General features: G+C 40.6%; 1 protein-coding gene across 1 annotated transcript in view; it reads right to left on the bottom strand.

Moving 5' to 3' along the window:
- ctnnd2a (catenin (cadherin-associated protein), delta 2a) overlaps nt 1-22,737 on the bottom strand; it is a 232,506-nt gene that overhangs the window by 136,790 nt on the left and 72,979 nt on the right. The window contains exon 3 of the mRNA XM_068709723.1: nt 20,503-20,615. Within this exon, the coding sequence (XP_068565824.1) occupies nt 20,503-20,615 (113 nt within the window). The remainder of the gene's footprint in view (nt 1-20,502; nt 20,616-22,737) is intronic.

Genomic DNA, 22,737 nt, shown 5'->3' with positions numbered 1-22,737 from the left:
CCTGCTGACAGAAAAGAATCAAGCTAAATTCACCTGAATGAGACGGACCTCTTCCAGTTTTCATAACTTCCAACTCATTGGACATGACTCTCCAGCTGGGGAGTGATCTCCCTCCTCACTGGATTACCCTGTTTTCCGACCTTTGCAAATTACCAGTTGTACGGGCAACTGCTGTTCATCATGGCTGAAATAAACCTGAATAATAAAAAACCAGTGAAGCCAAACAAGGGTCATTACAAAGCAGTCCGGCCTATTTTATAGACCTTTTTCATTAGGCTATAAACCTACTAATTAGCTTGGAATGAGGCTCTCCCCCTTATATATATATATATATATATATATATATATATATATATATATATATATATATATATATATATATATATATATATATATATATATATATATATATATATATATATATATATATAGAGAGAGAGAGAGAGAGAGAGAGAGAGAGAGAGAGAGAGAGAGAGAGAGAGAGGGGTGCAGCACCAATTAACTAGTGCACTTTCCAGCAGCTGCATTTGATGAATCACAAAAAAGTTGCTAAAAATACAAACAAAGCAAAATTAAACCCAATGGCCTCTGCCTAATTGTGGATTAATTGTTCAATTCCATGTTTGTTCAATAGACGGTGCGTTAGATTATAATTTAAGTCTTGGTTTACGGAATACCTAAATCAATCATGCATATATGTTCTGTATATTCTGCTTGTATACTCTTGTTTTATGACTGACAGTACAAATACAATGCTGAGAGACATCTCAAGGACATTCAAAACATGATGCAGAAAACTAGGAACTGCACACGGGTTGATCGATTATCAAACATAACAGCATTTGAACGATTTTTGGAAGAAGCCGCTGTACTTAGCATATAGATGCTAGTGACAAGGCACTAAATACTGTAGATGGTATAAAAACAAGGAAACAATTCATGAAATTATCCAGAGATTACCATAAACCTCAACGATGGGTATGGTTCTTTTCTCAATTAGAGATCTTTGTTCTTTCATCCAATTTGCACTTTGCTTAGCATGACACACTGAAATATTTCCACAAGCTGACGGTTCACAAGCAACCAAGCAAAAATCGTATTGAGCATTCACACGTCCACTGACCTGTTGACTGCCTTGCTTACAAAGAGAACATCTTCAAATCTAAAGTGAAGGGCGGTCTGAAGACATATAACTGACTTACAGTATTGGACAGAGCAGAACCAGAGAACTGATGCGGTGTGGAACTTGTATGAGCTTCCATGTGACATAGCTGACTCTTTCCAGGGAGAAAAATGCAAGGTAATGTTCGGAAAAATTGTGCCAACTCACTTTAATGCTTGGAGGTGCCTCGGGAACCACTCAATCTATTTTGTAGATCTGTCTGCTGTACAGACACTTATCTACCCACTGGTGGTTTTCATAGCAACAGTTTTGTACTTATCATCGTCAGCATGGCAATGTGACACTCTAACGGTAATCTGTCAATCAAGGCAGAGGAGTGGGCTTTTATGATGTGCACGGGGTGTGTGTGTGTGTGTGTGTGTGTGTGTGTGTGTGGGTGTGTGTGTTTGAGAGAGAGATTTGAAATGGGCTTTGTGTTGGGAGTGGGCGAAATGACAATGTGACTGAACAGAATGAAATCAACACAAAACCACATCACACACAAGACTAACACAAAAAATATGTCAAGGCATTGTGGCTGAAAAGCGAAATGTGTTTTTTGTTTATGTATGTCTACATTCACTATATACAGCATGCGTCTCTCTGGATATGTGTGTGTGTGTGTGTGTGTGTGTGTGTGTGTGTGTGTGTGCATGTACATACCCATGTGTGAGCTCTCTGATACTCTATTCAGAGAGCAGTCTATTGTGCCCACAACAAGGCCAAGGACAAACTTTTGTGGGTATGACAGCTGAGTGACGGTTCAACAGTCGGGCTGGGAGAGAATTGTCTCGTCAAAGTGTTCACTGAATTGACTTTTAAAATCTGACTACTGACAGCTGCAACAAAAACCCCATATTCCTAAAAAAAAAAGAAAAAAAAGACAAAACAATGCACCGTGATATTGACAAGTTCAATGGAGACATTTCAACTCTCTGCAGCGTTCTCCTCTCCCAGCTCCTTTCAAGTCCTGTGCACTCTTGTTATGCAGATGTTTAGCCTACAATCTGTAGCCGCAGACTTGTGTGTGTGGCAGAAATACAAGCACAATGGACCAACTCCGTTATCACCCAGCCTTATTCTCATGCAGGCCGCACATACATACAAACACACACAAAACATGTGTTTGTTCTGTAGTAAAAAAAAACAAAAAAAAAACACAATGCCTGTCTCTACTACTTATCTAGTGTCTAGTGTTTTATAGAACAGAAAATGAATAAACTGTTTTATGTTCAAGGTTTACAGAGCATGCCAAAGATTGATTGTTTTCTTTTGAAACATTGCCAAGAAGATAATGAAAACCCTGATCTGTCAAACAAAGATTGGACGCTCATTCGGTGAGTATCCTCAACAGAGGACTTCTCTGTTCCTTTCAAAAAGAAAGGGATAATTTGTCATGAATGTTCATACAATTCAAACAATTTGCAGCAACTGAAACATTTTAGAAAGCCCCTTGTTAGATGGAGTACACACACTGCATGTGCTTACTCTGCAATATCTGACTGCGCAGCGGCACGTATGCATGTTTGTGTTTGAGTGTGTCTGCATGCATGCATGCAGTCTGAAACGCGCATTCATACAGTTACTTGTGTGTGTGTGTGTGTGTGTGTGTGTGTGTGTGTGTGTGTGTGTGTGTGTGTGTGTGTGTGTGTGTACACATGCACAAAATGTGGGTTTCCACTCTGAGCAGCACCTGCTGGTTGCACTATTTCAACTCAGGAACATCTGCTGTGTGTGTCTAAATCACCAAGCTATTATAGTTATTATGATAGGTGGGATATCGCAGTTTTGCACCGCCACAGATAATGACAGAATACCTCCGTGCATAATTCACCAGGGACTGGAGGCCTGACACTGGGTGTGCCCTGTATTATTGTACTGCACGCAGACATGGACTGTCTAATATTTATACTCATCTAAAATGGCTCACTGCAGCAAGACTGTTATGACATGGTATTGAACTGGAGATTAAAAGCTCTACTGCACACATTATGAAATGTTAGAAAAAAGTTTTGCTTTAGGCAGATTATTGAACAATATATAAAAGTTGTAATGTCTACTCATTGAGCTACAGATACAGATTTTGACATATTAGTCCTATTCATAATGACATACGCTTCAACCTCATGATTGAAGTATTCTAACCGTTGCTTCAGCTTTGATGCAATGAGTACACTTTTATATAAGTGCTGGTTTGTGGTGGTTGTTGGTTTGTACATTCTACTTTTTTTTTTTAATAAGCAGCGTACCGTTTGCTTTTAAAATCAAGCAGAGACCCAGGAGCCCTATAAGGGAAAATGTATTACATGCATGTGCACAGCAGGCAGTTTAGTAGTGAGTTAATCAAGACACATACTGTAGTAAGTAAAGCAATCAATTACAAGCTGCAGACTGATACATTGAGCATCCATATACCAGGAATAGATGGGCTTGCTTCTCATACCTTGCCTTGTTCAACAGCTTTTGAATTTTCTATTTGCACTATATGGTATGCATTTTTTCCAACAGTTACAAAGTGGTGTAAAGCAAAAATAACAATTCAACAAATCCATCTACAGTATTAAATGAAAGCCACGCACTGCCTCTTGACTGAACCATAATCACATGTGACAAAGTAGCCGTGGTATTAGCATAACAGTCCCAATTTACATATGAATAATAATACTACAGGCTGCTAAGTACACCAACAAATTAAAGTCGAAAGGACAAATGATGTATCAACACGCTGCTGGCCTGCAAAAACTCAACTCAGACAACAGCAGCTCCCCGACAACAAATCAACAGTGGCTGTAAGTATTTTATAAGAACTGTATTTCTACAAAAAAAATGCATTTTCAAATGTTTACAGCTGGAGACGAGCAGGAGAAAGAGCATATACTAAAATTATATGTGATGTCAACCCCAATGAGCATACTCACACACCACTGTATTACAGGTAGAAGCAATTATTAGACAAACAGCATGGGATAAACACAGATTACAGAAGATGAGCACACACACACAGCAATCATAATTTGTCAATTGCTGGCTCACAGTGAGAGACAGTTTGGCCTCGCCCAGTGGGAGTCACTGGTGATTGATTCTACATGTAGTAATGTCACTGGCTCTAACTGAGATCTGAACAGTGTGTATTCAATCATCAGAACATTTGGAAAACTTGTGGAATGTGCGCTCGGATCATATATTCCAATGTTTCACGGTAAATCTTCTGCTGTATTGTGACCCAACATTTCATGTTGTCAAAAGAAACAAGTTGGTTTCCCACTTGTTTGACATATCACTTTCATGAGGCGATGGAACGCTTTCAGAACTTTTTCAGCTTCTTTTAGCGATTTCACACTTTTCGCCTCCTATTTACATCCAGGCGAATCTGTTGCTTCAGCTGGGTGGAAGGAGGTACTTCCTGTGTATGTGTGTACATGTGATTGCCCGAGTCATATTTCTTTTAAACAACAAGCAAAATCACCCCACCGTCTGTATCTTGTGCACTAAATAAATTGTAATCTCCTGCAGCCCGTCAGGGACTGTGAAACTCAAACACATATGTCAATATGACACAGTAACACATAGACTCACACTCAAGGGCAATAGTGTGATGTCATGGGTGGATAGGACATCTCAGAGCTTTGGGCACTGAAGCAGTCGACGGTCTAAATCACTCATCCCCTGGAGGATAATCTAACCAATGATTTAGAGGGAGTCACCGAGTCACTCTCAGCAGCTTCCACTCCAGTGGAGGGATATATTAGTGTGTGTGTGTGTGTGTGTGTGTGTGTCTGTGTACAGTATTCGTGTGAACACGCAAGGAGGGGAGAGGTTATTCCTCTTACACTCGCTCTCTCTTTGAGGCCCCCATGAGACCAATTACCAATACTCTGTGGCGTCTCACACACACACACACACACACACACACACACACACACACACACACACACACACACACACACACACACACACACACACTTGTAATCTTACACCACATAGGAACTGTCGCTGCTTGACTGTGTGATCAGCGTAATGGCTCAACATGAGCTTCATTCTTTGAATATTCACAATTCAGGAGAAACCACTTGAAGCACGGCGCAGTTTTTATTAAAAAGCACACACAGAGAAAATTACTTGACTTAACTCAAATTAAGCGCAATATTCAACGTGTCAGATCAGAGGAGACGGGGGCAAATGTTAGCTGAGAAAACGGTTGATGACACTAATGCTGTGTAAACTTGTAATAGGTCAGCGCGATGAACACACAAATCTACAAGAAGCTGCTTTATTTCTGCCTCTTGCCCAGTTTATTACATCGGAACAGACACTAATCTTGTTACAGAGCACAGGGAGCTTTGTGTCGTCCGTGTTCAGTTCTAAGCTTGATCTGCGAGTTTACTCCGGTCACTTAGCACAACTCTGCATGCCAATGCTGCAAGAATTCGACTTTGGGATGATTTATTCTGTCAATACGGCACTTGTTGGATTTTAAAGAGGCTGTAAGTGGACACATTGTACTCCTCACAATAGCAAGCTCCTGGGATGCATTTAATCTTTTTTTTTTTTAACATTTCCCATTCAACCCATTCTCACAGAGTCAGACAAGTTGTGTCTGAAAACAATAGGGTGGTCATGTACTGTATACTAATTTCTTGCTGGACCTATCACTCATCTGTTTCACAGTCCTCTACTACTGTAATTATGATATTAATGCTCCACAGCGAGGTTTGGCCTCTTTAAAATGAATAATGTTCATATCCTATTACACAAATAACATGGTGTAGGTGAGCGTGTAGGGGTGTACAACAATAAAACTGTTCACCAAGCCTACATGAATTATACATATGGTATGTAGGAAGGTATATATGCATGTATATGTTTCATTGATTGATGGGAATGATGTGACAGTGGGGACCCTGGAGCTGAGGTTTTAATTAACTGGTAGGAGAGGAGCTGGCTGGTCTGGCTATCACAATATATCACTATGTCTGGTCCACATGAACACACACATACACACACACACACACACACACACACACACACACACACACACACACACACACACACACACACACACACACACACTCAAAGGCCATCTGGCTAACAGTGTGCAGCTAACTTGTGTGTGATTTCTCTGTCTCTTTTTTTCCTGCTAGCATTTTAAAGTTGTTGATTCTTAGCATTATGCAGGCTGTTTTTAATGAGTGCCAAATGTGTAAAAGTCAACATTTGCTAACATCTTGAAAAAACAGAGGCACAAAAAAGATGTTAAGATTCAGTGGCCGGGTAAAATATGAAGCTTGTATGGGGAAATATGTCAGTGTGCAGGTTATTTCTTGGCAATTACAAATTCTTTAATTTACATTTTCTCCGATCTCATCCGCAAACACAGACAGAAAAACACAGAAAGCATGTCCTTCCATTGATTCTACTCTCATTCCTTAACCAGAAATCCAATACAATTTTTAAAATCATGTCCATTAAATGTGAGAGCAGAGAGGAATATTTTCTTTACGCATGACAGAATTGAAGCCGCAAACAGGCCTTCAGCTTGCCCTTCAGTTATTGATTACAGCAAATCCGTGTTTTTACTCTTTTGATGGATGATGTTTCATTTAAGGCAACCATTTATTTGTAGACTACAGCTCACTTTCTGAGTGACCACACTCATGGATAAAAGTGCCTCATATGAAATGACACCTGCACACTGTTTGTGTCCGCCTGTATCTTGAATACATTGTAAGTTTTATTTATTTATACATATTTCTTTTAATTGCTGATATTAAAAAAATAATAAGAGTAACCATGTTAATGTCAGTGGTACCTGGGGATAATACAAGTGTGAATTATATTGTTATTCAGTGACACTTTCTGACATGTTTTAAAAGAGTGAATTATCACTTTAAGTAGGTGCCAGGAGTAGAGTCTCCCATCTCCATGTTCTGTGTTACTATTTCATGATTTGCTCTATTTGATGCAATACACTGTGTGTATTTATTTTTCCGAGCTTTGTTTGTAACAAGACATATTACTGTAACGAGTTCTCGTGAAGAAGATCCTTTGTAAGTGATCAAGAACCCTTAATTTATTCCACTTTAATATATTCCTGCAATATGAAGCAAAGGAAGAAAAAGGAAAAACAAAGTTTGACATTTTCACTGCATCCCTTCCTATAAAACTGACCATCCTTTTACACTACAGCCACTTCCTTTGCTCTCTGTTTTATCTTGATTCATCTCATCTAGAGAGGACAGCACAGAAACGGCCTTTTGTTGTGTGGGGAATAGCCAGGAGAGGTACCTGAGGGCTGGAACCTCAGAGCAGATGCCGACATCAGCATGTTGAAGATAACAAAAAATAAGATAGTAGAAAGAAAAAAAGCAAACATTATACAATAAAACCAGAATAAGCCATTTCAGACATACATGTATGTTTTATAACACGATTGCTTGGGTTGGTTATGCTGGAATAATGACAGTTGTCTTGTGTGCGATTATGAAACCACTCTTCCAGTGTGACGTGTGTTAATGCTTCATGCAGATTCCAGTTTAAAAGCCATTTGTCATGAGTAAGTCTCATAGCACTGGAGATAAAAACACAAGAAAAAAATATATATAAAAATATCACATGGCTACACAAATGTTATTACAAATCAATATCTACAGTAAAAAGTGGTTTGAAATACATTGAGGGTTAATATGTGAACAATACACTTTCACATGGGGTTTCACACTTACCCTACTCTTTGCATCACTCATATACAAGTTGAAATACAAAGAATCTCCACAGGAATTCATCTGAATTATGTAAGTTTTAAATCATCGAGTGACTCTCACCACCCAGGATACCGACTGACTCATTGGGTTACAATGCAAACAAAAATCGATTTGGGAGCATCCAGAGCAGGTGATAAAAGTCACAATGAAAAGTGGAATCACAGCACCCGATTATGGCTCTTGGGACTCTGCCTCCACATCCAACCCCTGGCCCACAGGAAATAAACTTGCAAGCTTTACTGTGTTAATCTAAATCCTCTATGAAGTCTTTGTGGGATATGATACTTTGTGCAGCACAGCACAGCGCAGCGCATGCACTACTTTCTGTTTCAATGGTTGAATCCAATCAATCACTGCTCTTTTTGTTTGCCTTCAAACTGCTGAAGGCTTTGGTATTCACGCCGTCACCATAGGGTAACAATGCACAATAAAGGTTTGGAAAGTGAACAGAGAGTTTGTCTTTTTTTTGTCGATTTTTGTCGTGTGTGTTGGTGTGGCTCACAAAAGTTTAAGTGAGGAACTTGGGGTTGTGAAAAGAAGAGGCCGGGCACAGATGTGTGCAAGTAGATAAGACACCAAAACAACCTGTCCCTGGCACACACACACACAAACACACACACAACCTATCAACCACATAGCCTCCACTATAAAATCGTCTTCTCAAACTGCTCCAGGCATTGATTCCTTTGGCCTCAGGGTATGATGCCTTGAGAGGACAAACTCCCTCGCATTCTCAATCTCTTACTTGCCCTCTTAGTCTCTCTGTCTCTCTCTCCTACACATACATACATACACACACACACACACACACACACACACACACACACACACACGCACACACAGCTTTCTGAGGCCCTCTAGCACCCACTCGTTTGAGGACATCAGTAAGAGGACAAGAACTTGAAAGCAGCCATGTTTATAAGCCCTGCATGTTAATTTCCATGCGCACATTCACTTCATTACTGCCTCTGCTTCCAGCTTGTCCCCTAAATATTCTTTGAGCAATATCTCTGCTTGCTTACATCAACTCTTCATCTCTTATCTCGATCTCTCACCTATCCTCTTCTTTATTCTCACCCATTCTTCTTTATTCTCTTCAATCGTCTTCCCTCATATCTGTTATTATCTCCTTTCTTTCTCTCTCACTTGCTCTCTCTGTCTCTCCAAGTCTCTAGACATTACCATCGACAACATCACCTGATCTAAAGATATCCAGTGGATGTAAACGAGATGGTTGCTTGAGCCTACTTGAACAAAAAGCTGCATTTATCTGTCAGTGGAGTATCTAACCCCTCATGTCCTGTTCCCTATAGCCAACACATGTGGTCCAGGTGCCTCCTATCCATTGAAATGTTGGTTTTTCTTCCTTTTTCTATTTTGGTTTTATACTGCACAGTGAAGTCATGTATAATTACTGAAAATATATCAAATCCCAAGATTGCTCTTGCCCAAAAAAATATCCATAAATAAATATCCATTTCATGTAGAAATGGGTAAGTAGAACTATACTACATTGGAATACTTAAACTTTGAGATGAGGTTATACTTTGTCAATCCCAGTAGAGGCATACTGTTGAGTACATCACCACACATTCATGTGTATCATTGCATTGTCATTTTTTTGTAATGCATCTCCACAGTGATCGCTGTGTTTATTTTTACCATAACTGTTGATTGATGAATTACAGTTTGCGTTTTTTGAAGCCGGCTTTCTTAAACCCTGTTAAATGGAAACCTTTTCTCACACTGTCACCACACACACTCAAACACAGAAAAAAACATGCCTACAAGACGGCAGACCAGGAGGTGGGCTTGCAAGGCGTCTCTCATGCATGATCCTGCACACACACACACACACACAAGCGTTGCATATTAAAAAGGCACCGTAATAACCTGTCAAGCTTTCTGAGAGTTTGGCCAACAAAACATTTCGGCACCTCTGCATGGATGAATGCGCACACGCCTTTTTCTCAGCCATTCTCGTTGAATTGACAGCAAAGCAGAGACCATAATCCCACATAAATGCATGCTAATAACTGCCTACACGGATACACACACTCACTCAGAATAATTATAAGCTTCAAAAGGAGTGCTAAACCAAATGATGCACACACACTGAAAGTTTTACGTGATGAGTTCAGGGTAACTTCACCGCAAAGCGGAGCCCCTTCGGCAGCGATCAGGCAAAAACACATCAGAATTGGAGATGAGGACAAGCAAAGAAAACACATTGTTTCTTGGACTAACAAGGCACCAATGAACTCATCAACAAATCAAATCAGTAACATATGCATCACCTTGTTTTCACCTGTAATTACGGCGCTCCCCTGGGGAAAATCATTGTAATTTAGAAAATGCCAAATGCAGCAGCGAGATGCGTCATATTCCTACATGTTGAAGTGATCAGAGCTGTCTGATGAATAACTGATGGATGAGTGACAAACCCACGACACACTGACAAAATACTATCATGGGGTATTATTATGGCTATTCCAGTGAAAAAAAAAGAAAAAAATAGTGTTCAAATAGCCATCAGGTGTCCTATTATATAAGCTCTGGGGAGACATTACCGTGCACAGCATTTGTTAATAAGCTCATTTCTCTTCTGTCTCTCTTCTCTGTGCTTCTCGTCCGCTTTTCTCTGTTCCATCTCCACAACTTTTTGGAATCAGTGTCTTTCTTGCTCTTCCTTTTTTTTCTTCTATATCTCTCTGTCTGTGTTTTGTCTCAGGGTTTCTCTCTCAGTTTCTTTCTGTCACACTCTCACTGTTTCTCTCTCTCTCTGTCTGCCTCTCTGGCATCATTTGGTTGGTTCTTATCTATTCTCACCACTATCTGGTGTTGGGGGAAGATAAGCATGCATTTGCATGTTTAATGAACCAAACACCCCCGATTCCCCTCAGCACGAGGACGCACACATACACACGGGTGCACAGATACACACATACATACGCACATGCATGCACACACGGCTGCTGTTGGCCCTCAAGGCTTCCGTCTCCTTGCCACTGACATGGAGTCACCAGCTGCTGACTCCTACAGGAATAAACATGGTCTATCTATCCACCTTCACATCTACAGCTAGAATGACAGGGGGACATCATTTCATAGCAGCGAGGAAATGATATGACATATTGGAAAGAAACAACAAAACCATAACAGAGTACATGGTGGCCGACAGGGTATAAAGTAACAGGATGTCACGGTGAAACACGGATACCCAGGGAAGCTTGACTGAGGCTACAATGCCATTAGAATTAGACAATCTCACTTTTTCTCTGTGCAAAATTCAGAAATCAGTTATTTTGATTAAAAAAAATACCCTCAGTACCCCTGAGTTCTACAATCACACAGATTGTCAAGAAATCTAAATATTGTTATTGTAATAGTAGCACCCCATTTGTTTTCACATTTTGGCAGATTGTTTCTACACTAAACGTTTAGAAGAGGGAGGACATCCACTGTTCTGGCTTCTGTTCAAGAGATCAGACTCTGACTGACTGGACAAACAAGATTTAAGCTCTGACTGAGTATACTTGGCATACATTTTCTGTACTTAGGTGTCCCTGAGCAACAATCAATCCCTACATCTCTGCCCTTCACTGTTGCTCTTTAGTGGACTCTGACCTTTGACTTCCTTGTTGAGGATGCTGAGATAACGGGGCATTTTCTTCAATTGGCAATATCAAATATCCAAATGCTATCAAATAAGTATAAGGAAAGCCAAAGGTAGGGTTTCTCCATATACAGTGAAATGTGTCTTGAGAAGAAAAAGAAATCCACCCACTAAAATATGAAAAGTCAAGATGTAATTTAGGAGCAAAGACAGATAGATAGAGGGAGAGATGAAACAACACAGAGAGAGGCAGATAGAAAGATAGACAGTGGGGACGACAGCGGTGTGAGAGATGTCGCCACCTGCCACCATTTTTCTCCTCTCCCGCTGGAAATGCATCATCAGTCATTAGGGGGGAGCATGACTCGCGGTATCATCATCACTCTCACAGACACACACACATACACAGGCCCAAACACAAGGCGTATTTTAAGGTATAATGCAGCGGCCTATAATTTGAGCTATCTCTATGCAGCATTTTGCTGAGCTTATAAAACCGCCTGCAGCTAATGGTGTGATGGATCCCTCTATTATCACCCAATGCAGGAGACGAGAGTGGGGTATGGTGAGATAAAGGAATGTAATTGGATAGTATTTTAGCCGTGGCAAAAACAGGAGGGTGGTCAGAGACAGAAAGAGAGCACAGAGAGAACCTGTAAAAATAATACCTGCACGATGAAGTCTAAAAGATGTTCGAATGTAATGGACCTTTCCAATAAATTAAATCCAACATGACACTGAAACCACCTATGTGTGTAATAATATACTGGGTTCATAAAGTGAAGCATGATAAAATGTTAAAAGTCACTTTAATTCAAACCACACTTTAATCTGGTCATGCAAAAATACACAGAGGCCAACTTTGACAACAGAACTCATTTTGAATAGAAAATGCAAAGAAACAAATGAAGCAATGCCAGCAACCAACACTCTGTGGACGGCAATGTCAGCTTGTCACTTTGGTCCAGACTGAAATATGTCAACAACAGATGATGAAACCTTTTAGGTGATGCTCTGACTTTTCCTCTAGCGCTCAGTTTGGTTGACATTTTAGAATTCAAGTAAAATGAAATGAGAACTATTGGATGGATTTCTATGATATTTGATCCAGCAGCTAATGTTTGCCACATGATCATTCATAATAACCTTTCATGGTCACATAGGTTGCTCTCTTTGGACCTGGCTAGATCGCGATGGTAACTTATGCAGCGCACCTAAGCTGGTCCGGACCAGGTTCTGCTGAGAGTTCAGGCTGTAATAAGTGTACCAGGACCTAGGTGCCAGAAGTATAAGAGATTCTCTTCTCCTCAGTAGATTCTCAACTGAGGGATTACGTTTTATATGCAAAGTTGTTAAGCCATAACATTACGTTAGTAATTACAGTAGCGCAAACTTTTTTTCCATGGGAACCAACATGCATTAAGTTGGTGATGCAGAGACTACTGTGTGCTGCAAATCTCATTTTGATATCAACATTTTAGATTTTAGACAGCACAGCTATGACATAGGATTATGTATTTATGCTTGGTCCCGATATGCTGCCAAGTCTGTTTTACAAAGCTGGTATCGCAGCTAATAGAACAGCAATTAGAAAACTGTTTAGTCAATTGGTATTCATCACAGAAAATATTCAATCAATAAAAATCATTTCACTTTGATTTGGCCAAAAACTAAAGTGATTTGCAGTTGCATTAAGAGTCTATTGAGTGGTAAAATAAATATATTGACTTGAATTTACATAATTAGCATTTTTTTCTCCCAGCATTTCTCTCTGCCTTCATTAGCATCAACAGTGTTGCTTTTTGATGTAATAATTAGTTTGTGTTCTTCATAGTTGTCCATTGTGACGACCTGTTCCTCTTTTTGTGAGGTAGAAGACTCAAATGACGTGCAAAATGCCCTCAATACTACTCAGACTACAAATGGAGAATGCTTCCGATGCCAAAATCTTGACCCATTGCCAACAGATAGAAGTAGAGAAAGCTGATAACCACCACTGTGATACCCTTTATCCCTGATTGGATTTGTAGGTTTTATAGAGCCAGCTAAAGCAAAGAAAGCCCTGCTAAACATCAGAATATTACTATTGTTACTGCTATTGAGTACAGCCTCACAGAGCCGCTTGCATGGGTGGAGATTTGTTAAACGCTAATGTCAAACAGGTTTTAAAGGTAAGATAAGAAGCTTAGGGCAGAAAGCAAAGTAACAGAGATAGAAGAAAATTGATGAAACCGTGAATAGCAGAATGAAAGGGAGAGAAGAACATAAGAGAGAACAAAAAAGGAGTTAGAGCAAGTTAGAAAGAAAAAAAAGCTTAGTTCAATGACAAGCAGAGGACTTTTTCTAAATGTTTCTGGCACTCTCCATGTGTCTGGGGTCTATTTGCTGCTGTGATCAACTCTTGGGTGCAGGGTGAAGGGTGAGGAAATGTATGTGTGTGGGCATGTTCACACACGCGGCACAAAGACTGGCACTGGTCCCTGCTGGTGTGGAACTAAATGTCACAGCTTGATTAGAATAAATAGTCCTATACGGGCTCTGGGACTGGGCACCAACGCACAGCAGGGTAAGCATGAGTGTGTGGTGACTCATTGCTTTTGTTCTATCTCTCTCTCTCTCTCTCTCTCTCTCTCTCTCTCTCTCTCTCTCTCATAGAGACCGTGCACACACACATACACATGCACACACTTGGGCACTCAGGCCTTACCTTTCTCTGACCTACCCGAGGGGTCTTTGGGCAGATGTGAACGTCTGAACAGCACAAACAGAAAGCTGTTACTGCCTCAGGACATGAACTTTACACCTCACTCTCCCTCCCTCCCTTTCACTCCATCTCTCTTTCACTCACACTCACCACCAATGTCCCTATATCCAGCATTTGCTTTGTTCCAACAGGTGTGTGTATGGATGTATGGATGCCCTTGTTTATGCACATGCATGTAGGCATTTGGGGTTCACAATTGGGCCGGAGTCCGCCATAGCCTGCTGCATATATTGATTTCAGTGTGAGTGCAGAAATATGAATATTAGTTCACTTTTATGAAGGGATTTTGTTCTCTTTCTTTCCCTTGGCATTGCAATTCTTCATTGCATAAACCATCAACAGCAGCATAAATATCAGTGACGCCTGAAGCAAGGATCTGTCTGTTTACAAAATAGACGTAATCCACATGCTTCAACCCGTGAGCATCATAAATACATGACAGCGGGATACATAAATGATATGGCCAAAGGGAATGTCTGGTTAACAGAGCTAACACAGAGTGATTATCTCTCTCTCTCTCTCTCTCTCTCTCTCTCTCTCTCTCACACACACACACACACCTATACACGTACTACATATATAGATTCTGTGCTGCAAATAAGTGAATATACAGAGACAGTTCAGTCTGTTAGCACAGTGATAATACAGTGAAGTAACATTATACAAATATAATGTTACTTCACTGTATTATCACTGATGATGAAAACGAGAGAGGATAGTGAGATAGATATGTAGAGCAAGAGAAAGAACAACGTGAGAGACAAGGAGACAATGGGAACAAGCAAAGACACACACACAGAGAGACAGAGAGAGAGAGAGAGAGAGAGCGACAGAGAGACAGAGAGAGAGAGAGAGGAAAATGAAAAATAATAAATCAATGAACCTATTCTGTGGTTGCCTCAGGGTAATGAAAGCTCTTTATTATCCATCTATCCCTTTCTCTATCTCTTTCCTCCTATCTCTCTGTCCTTTCTTTCTGTCTCTCTGTCCCTCACTCTTTCTGCGTTGCTTTCCCCGCCCCCAGGATTGATATACTCTCATCTTTCCTCTAAACGCTAACAATTCCATTAAGCACAACAAAACACTCATTTAGAGGTCAGATTTGTTTCGCTCAACTTCGCTTGTCATCTGCATACCAACTGAAAGGCTGCCTGCCTCGGCTTGGATTCCTATTATCTGACATGACCTTTCTGCTTTATAATAATTGGCGAATCATAATGGACTTGCTTCTCCCTTTTTCTTTAATGACATGGCTTTACTACAACTGCACTCTGTCTCTTTTTCACTGTGCATTATTTGCTCTAAAGCATAACTAATTGCTGTAATATCTACAATTCGTCATCTTTCATATCACATATAAATACTCCATAACAGTAGCCCTCCTGCATCAAGCCGGTAGTATATTTGCTAGCAGTCAGTGTAATATGACAACAACATACATTTATCCACAAGCTTGTAAGTGACAATAATAATAATCTACAGCATTGTCCCAAGTCATGATTAGCTTAGTAGCCAGCAACACATTATTTCCTCAACAGTTCACCGGGCAGTGCTTTACTGCACCAATAATGTATCCCAGACTGCCCAGCAAGGTCACGGCAAGGCAGAGGACGGCCATGGGACCTTTAATGATCTGGATCTGTCTAGGAATTGTACATGTATCTGCCTTACGTCTCAGTAAACACTGGTGAGGCACTTGTAAAACACGTTATACAATCTGCTGGACAATTTTGATGGATAATTTATTGCATTGTTCATGAAAAAACAGAGGTGATATGAGTTCAGAGCAAACGTTTTACTGCAATAGGTTGCAATGGAATATATGAGAGCAGCTACTGACGGTGGCTTTGTAAAACTGGGGCAAATCAGTTTAAAAGTAATTCCAGTGATTTGGCCTCGTACGGGTCAGGTTTTGATACAATGATCAAAAGATTTACGACCCTAAAAATTGAACATCCTGTGGATTTTGGAGTAACAATGTATGGAAAACTGTTATTGTCACTGGAGGTTTTACACCATGCTTCTATGCTAAAACCCCAGAGTCTCCATATGTTGACTTCTCAGAGTTTTGACCAATATATCTCCTCTTAACCCTGCTATGGTATACTGCATATAACAGGCAAGCAGCACGACACAATGGATTATTGTAACCACCTTCTACATATGCAGTTACTTATCGTGGTTAAATTATCTCTATTTGCAGGAAAGACTCACGCAACTACATTGCCATATCCTATTCTTAATCTTAGATCATTTGGCCCTGTATCACTGTTTGTTTTCGCGTCTCCGTAATGGTGAATAATAGATGAATACTAATTAAAATACATCATCCATAAATTCTGTGGTTTACCCCTTTAAAAGAGCTCTGAAAGCTTGAGCTGCACAGCCAGTCAGGCAGAAAAGACAGCAGGAGCAAATGTTTCCCACTGGCTGCCACTTACCACTAATGTTAGAAAAATGATAAATGAGTCCCGGCGTGGTGTTTGGAGTCCACGTGTTTGCGTGTGAATGTGTATGTGCTGGCCGTGTGTGTTTCCTTCCTGTAAAGTGTTGTGTCGCATGCCAACAGTTCACAGTGTGAACAGATGTTAGCCAGTAATGCCCTGGGTTTCTGCACCACAATCAGGCATTTTTTTAGGGTCCTCAGCTCTGACGAGGAGTCCGTGGAGATGCCTGAATCGCTTTATCGAGCGGAACACAACTAAGGACACGCAGGCTCGCAGCGGCTGCCAAGAACACACAGACACACGCAAACACAAACACAGCCCTCGCTCCAAGCATGTGCAATACAAACCAACAAACGGAGAGCATACAAAAATCCACACACCTGGAATAATAATACACACACACACACACACACACACACACACAGGCACACACAAAACCACAGGGTACCGGGTAGCTTGTGCTCATCAGTTGGCTTTCACCCTGATCGGCTTCTAACAGAGTAATGGACCCACTGCTGAGTGAATATGGTGGCTGCAGCTTAAAGCCAACAGGAAACCTTTTAAAAGAGAATATAGACTGTCATGAGAGGAGAAACATAACTTTAGAATGATAAGATGAGAGTGTTTTTCATAAAATGTCAAAAAAATGCGATGTAGAATATTCAAAAGACCCCTAGTGTTATCTATTTGTAGCTGTCTCCGTTTTTCCTCCCAATCCAACTCCCTTGTTTGCCTACCTTCATTTTTACCTTGTGCTTTATTATAACACCTATTCACTCAGAGCCAGCCACTGCACTCTATATTTAGCTGCTGCCTGTCACTGAGACCCTGATGAAGGGGAGGAAAATGAGTGGTGATGTTGAAGACCATGGGAAAGGTTAGCACTGTCTCTTTGAATAGCATCAGTCTCTCTCTGATCATTCCTAGTTATATTGCAGACACTAATATCTATACTTAGGCTTAGGGAAAAAAAACAAAAAAATCGGACCTTGTTGAAATCTGCATAAAGGATAGTGTCAATCAAAATGACATACAAAAATAAAAACATAAAAGGGAAGACAAATGCACATCACACGTTTTGGTTGACACGCATTGACAAATTTGAGAGCACACAGGGATGGATGTGGACTCAGTGGCATATAGTGAGCTGTCAGCAGTCAAAAGCTTAGCTAAGCCAATCCTCTATATCTGATGTGATAATCGTAAGATGATGCAACCATGAGACAGCAGACTTGACAGCAAACAGGCTATTGCCGCACAGGCAGATGAACAAGCTGACATTCGCACGAGCATAAGGCAAATGCATCCAAACAGATGCACAAGTTCAGATAAAACCATGGTGAAGTGATAAAACCATGGTGAAGTGTTCAATGACGTTCACTATATGCTGAGGACATGAAGACTTCGGATGATGTTGCCAGTAAGGAATATAACACAAAATATAGTACATAACATGTAAGTGACGAGCCATATGTTAGGTTTAAGTGGAGGATAAAGCTCATCCAAGAGTTTGAATGTGCTGAAAAAATATTTAAGAAAGTCCAGACAAGCAATCTGGAGAATTCCATCAAGACAGAGTCTCACGTCTTTGCTTTCTCAGCTGCATCATTTAAAAGTACTGACGGAGCTGTCCAACATCATAGAAATATGATATGTGAATTGGCTTGCCATAGGGCTAATAAGGAAAACAAATCACAAGAGTCAAGAGTAAAAAGAGGAGTGGAAGATGAACTGAAACCTTTGAATAATCAATGCAAATACATAAATATATGAAAGGCTGATTCAATCTGAATTGAACTCTAGTCGTAGGTTTAAGTCTTATCTATTTTTTGAGAGCCAACTATTTTATCTATAACAAATCCATCATAGTTTACATTTTTTAACTTAAAATACTGTGGGAGATTAAAAAAAAGTGTTAATGACCAGCATCATAGTAAGTCTCACATGATAGTGACGATATGCCAAAGGATTATTCACAACACAAACACATAATAAATTAAATCAAATATAAGCCAAAAATCGAATAAACACTATCGAGTGTAGTCACAGTATGAACTTGTATAATGTTTCTAAGGTGATTTCACCAATATTCTGTAAATGTTGAACACTCAATGACTTTGTCTTTGATGTCGGTTCTTGGGTTATTTGTAAATGACTGTCCTAGCATATTAAATACTGGAACTTCAACACAAACACAGGAAGCAAACCTCTAAACTTTCAAAAAGTCTCATCTGAGACTCAGCTGGATCAAGTAGAATGAACTGGGAAGGTTCAAAAGTGCCTTTTTTTCCAGCCTGCTCTGTTTCCTTGCTCCCCTCACTCTGGGTTGTGTACTTGTGGAATAAGCTGCCTGAGGGAGTCAGAGGAATGCTGAATTTGTATGAACCTGACTCTTTGACATCACACAAAAATTCATGCAAGCACAAAAACATACACGCGCACAAACACACACATGCACACACACACAAAACTCCACAAAATAACTTTCTGACAGACTTTACTTTTAGTCAAGGAATTCTATTTACAGGCAGGCTAAGCTTGTATCAAGGAGAATGTGAAGGGACAGTGATTTAGTGAGAGGAGAGGGGCAGATACTGAGCTCAAGGTTTGAGATGTTAGCATAAAATTCAGAATTAGCATGCTAGTCGCGTTCATCTCCTCTACGCCATCCATCCTTCCCTCATCTTTGCTCCCTCTTTCATTAAGAGCTCTCTTTCCCTCATCTGGAAAAACATTTGGCAACAGAAAGGTCAGACTTATAAATGGGGAACATAATAAAGTATTTTGAAGGCTTTCAGGGCTGTGGCTAACATGCTAATTAATGCCGTAATGTGATTAAAGAGGTTCCAGGAAGAGTAATACTAAGGCTTGACCTGAGTCTCAGTGGCAAAGCAAAGTCTCTAAGAGGACTTTTTGAAACCATGTACATGTGTGGGTGAAAGTGTGTGTTATCACACCCTTGCCAAAGTTGCCGAGGCTTGTGTCGATGTGTCTGTTATCTCGAGCCCACGGCAGCTATAATGTTGTGTCAGTGCTGTATGTGAGAGTGTGAATGCTTATGCATTTGTGAATAGTGTTATCGTATTCTCACGTTGTTATGTCATGCGTCTGTCCGTAAAGTGTGTGTGTGTGCAAAAGCTCCCCCCAAGTGTTATTTTGCCCCATGTAACACCATCGATGTGTATCTGTACTTGAGTGTGAGTGCATTTATCCCTGTGTGTGATTCCGCCTGCAACCTCAGTGTTGTCCCAATCCATCCAGCTGATAAATACACCCAACAGCAGGGGGAACACTGTTCTTTTCCAGTAGCATCACTCCACAGATCCGAGGAAAAAACACCCAGGGTGTGTATGCTTTAGTGTGTGCGTGTGTGTGTGTGTGTGTGTGTGTGTGTGTGGGGTTGAAGGCATTTAATGGTGCAGTCAGCGTTAGTGTCATGAAGGACACAAAACCTATTTCATCAAACTCTAAGTTAAGTTTCCTCTTGTGCATGGGCAGTCGGGGGTGCCAGTTAAAGCCACACTTGCATTTATACAATCTTGTGTATGTTAAAGGCAGGAACATTGTGACCCCCAAAGTCCCACGTACAAACACAACATATCTTTTACCTGACAGTGTTTAAGGACACACCCATGAAGACATATCCTTTCCACACAATAATCTGCCAATCACCGCACACAAAAGATGGGGACGTTGTGTGTTACTTCATAACCCCACCACACGCACACAGAGAAGCAGGGCTTCCATGTTACCTGATGCTGCTCATGCTGCCCGCCTCTGATCCCAGCTTGCATCTCTCCAGCTGGGTGGCGACAATCTGACGCTCAGCCTCAAGTTCCCTGGTCAGGCGTTCAAACTGAAGCTCCTGAAGAGATAGAGGAAGACAAAGTGTGCGTTAAGACAGAGCAATACAGGAAGTAACAGAGGAAGCTGAGGTTCTGCTGGGAAGCTCCTAGGGGTGAACGTTTGGAATTGGTGCTGTGTCTTTCTTTAACCTCTGATGCAAGTAATCCTATCTTTACTTCAGAGAAACCAAAGCAAAAATACAATGTTTTATTTCCCATTTGATTGGTCATTGATGGAAGCAGTGGGGTGTTAAAACTATTAAAAGCTCAATATCCTTTTTCAATGTATGATAAGTAACCTTTGAAAGCCACCCAACAGCCCTGGAAAAGTATTTCAATTGTGAGTCATGAGTTGCTTTGGGAGTGCAACCTGCTTGTCGTGGGAGAAGTGAAGTATTGTCAGCCGCAGATCACGGAAACAGCTTAGGGCTGGATGACAGCTATGCGACAGCTAAAAATGAAGTGTGATCATTAACATGAATGTGATTGACAGGTGAGAAAAGGCGTGAGGCAGAGTGACTGGTTGAAAGTGTTCTAAATGTGTGAGCAAAAAAGTCCTTTAATCCCATCCGCTGTGAAGTGCGGGAGGATTGTCAATTGGAGTAGTTGAAGCACTCCACCTGAAACTGGGTTAAACACTGTACATCTGTCGAAAGAAGATTTTTGTGGAATTCCTGCATGAGATGTGTTTTTTTTTCCATAGGAGTTGTTTTCCTGTTTGGTCCAATAAAGACATTTTCACATTTAAAAAGGTAGATTAGAATTGTAAACAAATTTTTTTTTCTCCACAGTAGCTGATGAAGCTGATCATTATATATATATAAAATGCTGATGATAATTTATCAAAAATATAATTTTGTAAATATTTTGCGAAAGCACCAATAATCTACCCCAAATTATCGTTGCAATAACGATATCGATGTATTTGGTCAAAAATATTGTGATAGTTGATTTTTTCACCAAAAAAAGGCAGGTTTTTAGCACAAAAACATACTGCAGTGATCCTAACTGTATAGTGGAATAGATGTGAGGGGAAAGAATATTACAAACTTAGAATAAAAACTGCATACATCAGATCACTGCAATACAACTCAACAACATGCAGCCAATGCAAAATACGTTGCAATGCAAATGATGTAATTCAACTGTTTACATCACAACAGTAAAGAAATGTATCCTGCAATGATAACTTTTCAGAGTTTCAAAGTGTTTAGTCTTGTGATACGGACTAAACCTCATGGACATCTTATTCAAATTTGGACTTCATGGATACCAATGAAGACATGTGTTGTTGAGTTGTTCTGTCTGTCACTGTTGGGAGCTGCTTGTTGAAGGCTTCATGGATGGAAGATTACCCCAGAATGCATTATCCAACCCTGTCTGTGTGTATGTGTGCCGATGCATTAGCTATTTAAGTGGCTTACTGACAGTTCCATATCAGTCATCTAGCTATGAGCCAGACAGATGAGATTTCAAACCAGCATTCACTGTGCGTAAGTACGTGCGCCCATGAGCGTGCGTGCGTGTTGCATTGAAGTTAATCACAGCCACATGGAAGCAGATCAATAGTGCAGTGAACTCCACCCCGCTGAAGATATTGTGCATGTCCGACCGAGTGCATGCGTGTATATGCGAGACCCTGCGAGAGAGAGAGAGAGAGAGAGAGAGAGAGAGAGAGAGAGAGAGAGAGACACTGTGTGAGCGAGATGTAGAGGGAGTGTATGCTGGTTTGATTGGTTTTCTCAAAGCCATTTGAAGCTCTGAATGTGTTGATCCCCAGTCGCTATCTCGAGTCTCCAACCTCAATCCCCTCTCCTCCCCAACACTACAGAGCACAATGCAATTCATCTCCCTCTCTCTGCCTCACCCCTTTTTCACGCACACTTACAGCAACCACTTACTCATATGCACACTGTTTCTTTCCCTGGTTCCGTGTTCCTCTTGTACACAATTTTAGGTCCATGCTTTCTCCCTCTTCCCTCTTCCCTCTTCCCTCTTCCTCACATACACACACACAAACACACACACACACACACACACACACACACACACACACACACACATCCACTTAAGTGTCAAAAGCAAGCCCCTGACACATACATATGTAGTACTAGCAGTAGTTTATTGATCTCACGGTAGGAA

The sequence above is a fragment of the Cebidichthys violaceus genome, unplaced genomic scaffold, assembly GCF_023349555.1.
Source record: "Cebidichthys violaceus isolate CVI_PGR_0920_01 unplaced genomic scaffold, fCebVio1.0.p SCAF_15, whole genome shotgun sequence".
Lineage (NCBI taxonomy): Eukaryota > Metazoa > Chordata > Actinopteri > Perciformes > Stichaeidae > Cebidichthys > Cebidichthys violaceus.
Note: the sequence above shows the minus strand (reverse complement) of the source record. Positions and strands in the feature narration are given on the sequence as shown.